The following is a 7,811-nucleotide window of genomic DNA, read 5'->3' on the forward strand; positions in this document are numbered from 1 at the left end:
GGCACCCTCTAATAGGGTTTGTCAAACACAGTCGCAATGCCTGCTCGTAGAGTCCGACAGGGTTCATCTGTTGCCTTCACCTGTCATGGCATTATATGTCTCCATTACGGTCGGCGCCACGACGCCGATCTCTAAATGGGCATCTATGACCGCCGCAAGGCACAACGTCTCCAATGTGGGTGCAAAGTCTAGCGCGTGCAGATCATTCACTGGCACTTGGGCGAAGTGGTAGGCCGCGACGAGCTGCCGATCTCGTGGAGGCGAGTGACCTTCTCTGATGCTCGTCGTTGTGCGGCCACGAAACAGAAACGCCCGGTCCCCCATCACACAGCAGGCCTGGAGCACTCTGGCACAAGGGCCCGACCGCCTAGGCCTCACTTGCGTCCAGCGAGACTTCCCTGGGTCGTACTTGTGAAGGTTGGCAACGAGTGTGCGCTGCTCTGTGTTGTAACCTCCAAAGATGTACATCTCTCCGTTGTACGCGAAGACGCTATGACTGAAGAGCAGCGTTGGGGCTACGCCTTCTACATGCGGGCGCACCCAGGTCAAGTTCACAGTGTCCAGGTAATGCACTGTGTTGCTGCCAGGCGTGCTTCCATAAACATAAATCCGGCTACCAATGGCGCAGCCCGAATTAACAGGCGGGCACGCTGGAACGTCTCCAGTTGTGTGAACTCGATGCCACTCGTAGGAATCCAGGTCAAGGAAGTGCAACGTACCTTCCTCTAGGTTGCCGATGATGTACAGTACATTCGGTTCCGCACCACGCACGCAACGCTGCTTAGATAGCTCGGCTCATCACCGCACACCTGAGGACGGCTCCACGTCATTGTGTTGGTGTCGAAGCGGTACAGGTTGTCGTGGGAAGCCAGTCGCTGGCCCAATCCCCGAAGAGCGCACACGTACGCACAGTCGCCGAAGGCTACAACCTTTAAGTCTAAAAACTGCACCGGCCTATCGCGGGGTAGCGGCTGCGTCCTCTCAAGGTACCAGCGGTAGCGCAGTGGGCAGAAAATGTGCACGTCGACGAAGTTCTGTTCAGAGCTCCTGATGTCGAAAGAGTATATCTTGCCATTAATAGCGACAGCCTGGTCGTTGACAGCAGTCGGAACGCCTTTCAATTTCAGCGTCCACATTACGAGGAAACAAATATTCACCGTTAAAAGGGGTCCAGATCTTTTCTTGTACCTTAAAGCACGTGAGTACTCAGCGTAAATCTGAAGTGTGTCTCGGTCTGAAAGTAGCTCACGTACTCGCGCGCAACGAAGAACTGTCGTTTTTAATAGAAAACCTCATACTTAAATACTATTCCGCGGAATTCCACGCATGCGTCTTAACCTAGAAACGAAACATCGCATGAAAGCACATGGAAAGAAGCGCGTTCAATTTGATAAAGGCTTTCGCTTGATCTGACATTAATCTAGCGCGCAGTCAGCCCTAGAGAAGCGTGCCGCACAGTCATATCTGGTTCTTTGCAAATATGGATGGTTTGTACCAACTCCCGCAAAATTTGATGTTTGTGGGGATATAAGAGAACTGCCTAGTCTAAACCCTAGTGAACTTAACAAATTTCAGGTTGTGACTGTTCCACTGATTTTAAAATTTTCTCGAGGCGTTCGTTCATGCTTATTCCCATTTTGCGCATGCAAATGAAGGTAGCACTTCAACGGTTTCCGATGCGCTACGCTAACTTTGCGCTGTACGCAATCGGAAAGGTGGCACACGTCACCTGCTCTGCTAATTTGGTGGTGTCTGCTGCCAGCCCACTCAGTTTTTTGGGGGCAGGAAAGAACGACTTTGCTCTGATGTTCCATGCCACCTGTTGTTCGAGATCCCGTGTGTTTACAGCACTTCAACTGAGTTCTTCGTCTCTTCCCGAACATCGTTTTCAGTCACTTCTTACGCCGCCACGGTGGCTCAGTGATTGTGGAGCCCGGCTGCTGACCCGGAAGGCGCGGGTTCGGTCCCGGCCGTGGTAGTTGAATTTCGGTGGAGGCAAAATTCTAGAGGCCCGTGTACTGTGCGATGTCAGTGCACGTTAAGGAACCGCAGGTGGTCAAAATTTCCGGAACCCTTCACTACGGCGTCTTTCGTTACTCTGGAGACCTCTTTCGCCGAAGCAGCCGCTTATAGGTAACCACTAGCCCACTTTAGGAGAATGCAGCGGCTCTGCACCGAAACCACTGTGACTGGTAGCCTGTCAAGGTTTGTGCACTGCGCTTACGGTAGCAGAATTCACTGTGTCCGGATTGGACAGAGGTGCTGAACTGTGCATCGGTCACATGCCTTTTCGTTGCTCTGAGGTGGCGTCGCCGGTGTGTGACGCGTCTTGCCAGTTTCTTCTCGTAGCTGACACGCATGTCTAAAACTCCTACTGAAATTTTACTGAAGAGCAATTTACTGTGAGCAAAATACCAGCGCGGTAAGGCAGTGTGATAACAAAATAACGTTCATACTTGCTGAAATTAAAACATTCTGCGCACTGACCTGACGCAGCGGCCGCGTCAAAACAGTGTCCTATTTTTTGTTAGTGAGCGTTCGGAATGGTATCACAAGAATTGCACTACTGCACCATCACTTTATTATATGCCAAATATAATAATGTCAAATAGAATTCCAAATATATGCCAAATAGAAGGGAATAGAATATGTCAAATAGAAAGCTGAACCTCATTATGTACCTGTGCTAGACGGTTTGAGATTTCGAAACCAAATACTAAAAATGAAGTAAATGAGCTGAATAAGTGAAAGAAACATTCATGGTAGAGTATCATGGTTTGCTGGCTCTTTAGTACTTGATTCTTCAATATATTCGTAAGGAACAGGGGCGCGGGATTACAGAGAGGCGACCGATAATACAAGAGGGAGATAGCTCTCCGGACACAGTAAACTATGTTAATAACGTTACTTTGAACCATCCTTTCCAAACTGATTCTCTTATCTAAACGTGCCCATTCCCATATCTAATGCGACGGTGCTTGAAGGTAACGCAAAAAGTTAATTAAAAACGTCTTGCCATAGGCCGATTTTAAAATAGGTTAACGAGAGAAATGATTAAGTGTGAGAATGTAAAGTCATGGAAAGAAGCTTGCGGGATGCAGATTCGCTGGGAAAAACTAATTTCTTCGTTGCCTCGCTATCCAGACAGATGGTATTCTTGTACGAGATAGAACAAGCAATTCTCTTCACGATTCTATGCTTTTCATTGGCGTGTTGTGAAAACGTCCCCCCCCCCTCCCCCCGATTCCGCATCCTGCAAACTTTTGTTCACGACTCTACTTAGAAAGGATCTATACCATCCCAGTTTTATTAGATGAACGTACGAGCATGAACCGAGGTCCCGTATCACGGCGCCCAACGCAGGTTACGCGGGGAATATGTGCGTGCGAGCAATGAGTTGGAAGAACGTGGTTGTTGGCCAGTCGGTATAACATCATGAGGAGCAAAACGTCACTACTTAACGCGGATGGTCGGAGAAATTTGGAATCCGCCCGAAGAACCCGTAGGCTAGAGAAGCAGGGAAAACGACGCTGCAGCTTGTCCCTTTTTCTGTTCTTTCCGTCTTTTTTTTTTCCCGAACAAAAATCCTATATTGTACCCGAAGCCCCACTCACAGTTGAGCGCACTACAGCACCGATCGAAGTATCGATACAGAACGGATTTTCAAAAAGAGTCTTATTCCGCCGAAGGACGTCAGCAAGGATAAAATTGCGTGCAATCTATCTTCCGGATACAAAAGCGAGCTTCTGCGTATCGCATATATTTTTAGAAATTTGTTGTATATCGGTCCCTGCGGGCGAAGGTAAATAAAATTCCACTTATATCTACGCTGCCAGAGCGTAGCAGTAAGGACATTCCATCTGTCAGATGGATCGGCAATTATATTTTGGCAGGGAAATACTTGAAACCGTCGTTGATGTTCCATTAACATTTGTTTGACAGTAAGATAATCATTTTTTCTTGCTTCTTTGCTTGTACTTGTACAACGGAGTAACTAGGAATCCAAAAACATTTTTGGTCATACGACGAACTTAGTATACTACGACGCGAACTGAGAATGCTACCTAAAATATAACGAACCTTGTATGCCACCTTGGATATAACGAACATTCATGTGTTAACCTCGGATATAACGAATCTATATATATGCCACCCGTGTACAACGAAATTCTGTATCCACATCGGGTGCAACGAACATATGTGTTAACATCAGATAGAAAGTACATTCGGCTGCTAACGCATTGAAACGATCTGCCGACCATCACTAAAAACTTTTTTTAGATGTAATGTAATTTTTGACTAACTAGAGAACAGGTTAACGACAATCTTCTGGGAAATTTCAACACACGACGTGGCCATGTCACAAACAGTGGTCTACTAACTGAGCTACAGCCACGGCTGTCCGACGTACTGCCTTCCAATATGTGTGTTGCCTATTGCTGAGAGTGTTCTCCATGGCCGCACGCAAGCATAAATTAACGTAAGTAAACTGACAGTAGGCCTGCACCACCAATGCCGGTTTTACGTACTTCGATCGCTGCTAGAGCCATAGTCCTCTTCGTAATTCGCGCCAACTAAAAAAAAATAAAAAATTGGAGGCCCCGTGCAGGGGGCCTAACTGCAGTGCCTCATTTATTCTGATCACCACCGGCAAGTTCTATTTTGTTTCGTAAGGTCTTTTCAGACCTTCCGGGATACAGTGGCGGCAACTGACAAAGGACAGGGTTAATTGGAGGGACATGGGAGAGGCCTTTGCCCTGCAGTGGATGTAGTCAGGCTGATGATGATGATGACGAATGCTCAAATGAAGCTTCCAAGTTTCTAATCGCAATAAAACTCCTACAACATGCAGCTGCACTGCATGACCTCATAACGAAGACACCCAAACATTTTAGCAAGTTGCTCAAAGCGACGCAGCGTTCTCCGCTCCCGTTCAACATCTCAACAATAGATACCTCTAGCATACCATGCATCGTGGTGCCGTTACCGGAGTACCCGGAGGTCGCCCTCCGCCGCTGAGCACGCGCTGATTGGTCCCGATGATGCAGGTGCAAGCGCGGCAGCCGGGTACGTGGCGCCGTATGACGCCGCCTAGGCAATTTGCGCAGGCGCATTGACTGCGGGCGGGCGCCCGGCACTTCGGTACCGGTAACGGAAACACGGTACACGGTGGGCTAAAGGTGTCTATTCATTTCTGCACACCAGACAAGGACTTGAGGATGGGGCACATCGACCGCTGTGAACGCGACTTTTAAATAGCGCTCTGTGTGTTTTCCTACGTTCTGCTCTTCTCTGTTGTAACGCTGAATCTGAAGTTGGTAATAGACGAGCCCGCCTATTGCTGTTGATACCGGGTTATGCGGTTCTGCGTTACTCATGGAGGTTGACAATTTGGGCTGGTTGTTTCATTGATTAACAGGAGGCAGGGAAGCAAGACTGGAAATGAAGGCAGATTGAATATTATCTGATATGCAGACGATAACTAATACCATCTTTAATGGGATTTGTATAACGAGCTTGATAACTCAAGCCGTACCCTGTAGCTAACCCAGCAACAAGCCTTACACTGAAGCATTAGTTTTCGCTTCCCTTCTGAAATTTCTCAAGTTACCCAGGCATTCGTTTTGTTAGTTTTCTTAACGCTTGCGGAAATATTCCGCTATACACTTAACGTAACCGGTTGTGAGAAATACTCCCGGAGCATGTTAGTACCTTGTTTTGCTTCATATAAATCGCTGAATTTATAAAGTGAACAATCCAGACATCCATGAGTACAAACATAAGCACCAACAAAGTCGTTTAGTAGTTTTTGCAGTCATAAAAAAGGCAATCATATAATTCATATTTAAATGTTTTATTAGCATCTTGTGATCAGACAAACAATCGCTGACTTCAAAGCCACGCAGGGAGGGAGTCAAGTTAAAAGAAACAAAGAAAAGGATGAGGATAGATCAAGTCGAGTGTATAAATACTAGCAGTATTTTACAGTCTAATAAATTTAAGGGAAACGAAAGCTCGAGCTGTTGTTCAAAGCTTGTGATTTGTTAGACCAAGCGTATGATAACGACACTCAATTTCTTGAAGGCAGTAGTCTCATAGAAAAAAATTATATCACTTTGCTGGGAGCTTTATATCTATGAAGGTTTTCAGGCTTTAAAGTAGATTAACAGGAGAGCTCGCAGCCCTGTAAACACCACCAATGTATATAGACAGATTATTCAGCTTAACCTTAATCCATACGGGCACAGTTTCAACATAATTCAGTGTTTTAAGAATAGAAAAAGGCAGACTATTACGAGACATATGTTCTATATGACTCCTACTAGCATTTCTGTATTTTTTTTGTTATGACTTAAGCAGGCTGGCATTCAGTCAGTGTCCTGCGTCTCTTAGCATAAGCAGGTCTCGGTGATAACCATGTCATGCTTATGCTCAAAGATTGTGCATTCTACGTATTCTGCCTCGTCCAGCATGCTTCTCGCAATAATATTGTTACGGTGCATAGTTGCTAGGCGAAGACGACGTTGTTCTCGGACGTTCGGCAGAGAATGACGACGAGGACGTGGCAGTTTGTGCTGGAGTGATTTAGCTCGGTGTGGCTTCTGACTGTGGCCTGTCCCGTCTGTCGCTGGGCTAACCCCCCCCCCCCCCCCCCCGCGTAATATTTGGTGGAGGTGCTGGGTGATGCATCTCTGTGAGCGCCGTGATGCATCTCTGCGCCTCATAGTCGACTGCCTCCGCAGCGACCCTTCCGATCCTGCTCTACGAATGTTCGTGCTGCATCACGATATTTTGTACCGGCGCAATATGCACCCAGATGGCGCCGACCTCTTGCTCGTCGTCCCGACCCATCTCCGTAGTACTTGCCCAACTTCATGACGCTCCTACTGCAGGGCACCTCGGCGTGTCACGCACGTACGACAGCGTGCGCAGGCGGTTCTTCTGGCCTGGCCTTTACCGCTCTGTCCGCTGTTATGTTGCTGCTTGTGATCAATGCCAGAGCCGGAAAACACCCCCACTTCCACCCAGTGGCCAGCTTCAGCCCATCGACATCCCGACTGACCCATTTTTCCGTGTTGGTCTCGACCTGCTCGGACCTTTCCCCCCATCAACATCCGGGAACAAGTGGGTTGCCGTTGCGACCGATTACACTACCCGGTACGCTATCACGCGCGCTATCCCTACCAGCTATGCCTCCGATTTCGCCGACTTTCTTCTCCATGACGTCGTCCCACTTCATGGCGCTCCTCGTCAACTGCTTACGGATCGCGGCCCCTGCTTTCTTTCTAAATTGGTCCACGACCTTCTGCGCTCCTGCTCTACCCGCCACAAGTTCACGACGGCCTACCATCCTCAGACCAACGGCCTTACTGAGCGGCTTAACCGCACCCTGACGGACATGCTGTCTATGTATGTCTCAGACCACCATCGTGACTGCGACGTCAGTTTACCTTTAGTGACGTTCGCCCACAATTTCACACGCCATGATACCACCGGCTACTCGCCCTTCTACCTCCTCTTTGGCCGCGACCCGTTGCTACCCTTCGACAGCCTCCTGCCTCACGACCCTTGTACCAGCAGTTACGCTTGTGACGCCATTGCCCTAGCTGACGCCGCCCGCAAAATCGCTCGAGACCGCCTCGACGCTTCACAACTCGCTCAAAAACGACGGTACGACCTTCATCACCGTGACGCCCATTACCCTCCCGACTCCCTCGTACTCCTCTGACTCCATGCGCGTCGTGTGTGCCTGTGTGAGAAGTTGCTGCCTCGTTACGTGGGTCCTTACCGCGTCTTGCGGCAACTGAGCA

General features: G+C 48.4%; 1 protein-coding gene across 1 annotated transcript; it reads right to left on the minus strand.

The window, feature by feature from the left end:
- Positions 1–63: 63 nt before the first annotated feature.
- On the minus strand, positions 64–1,136 carry LOC149335502 (kelch domain-containing protein 3-like). Its single transcript, XM_089553944.1, has 2 exons — positions 803–1,136; positions 64–524 (listed from the first exon to the last, which is right to left on the minus strand). The coding sequence occupies exons 1-2, from the start codon at positions 1,134–1,136 to the stop codon at positions 64–66; spliced, it is 795 nt and encodes a 264-aa protein (XP_089410070.1).
- Positions 1,137–7,811: the final 6,675 nt, after the last annotated feature.

This window comes from Amblyomma mixtum, chromosome 7, assembly GCF_055824585.1.
Source record: "Amblyomma mixtum isolate Tamu chromosome 7, ASM5582458v1, whole genome shotgun sequence".
Lineage (NCBI taxonomy): Eukaryota > Metazoa > Arthropoda > Arachnida > Ixodida > Ixodidae > Amblyomma > Amblyomma mixtum.

Bases quoted from the DNA above. Each gene is read 5' to 3' on its own strand.
- LOC149335502 (XM_089553944.1), bottom strand. From the start codon at position 1,136: ATGTGGACGCTGAAATTGAAAGGCGTTCCGACTGCTGTCAACGACCAG. The intron at 525-802 runs GTGATGAGCCGA...GCCCGCATGTAG, and splicing joins GAGCCGTCCTCAGGTGTGCG to AAGGCGTAGCCCCAACGCTG.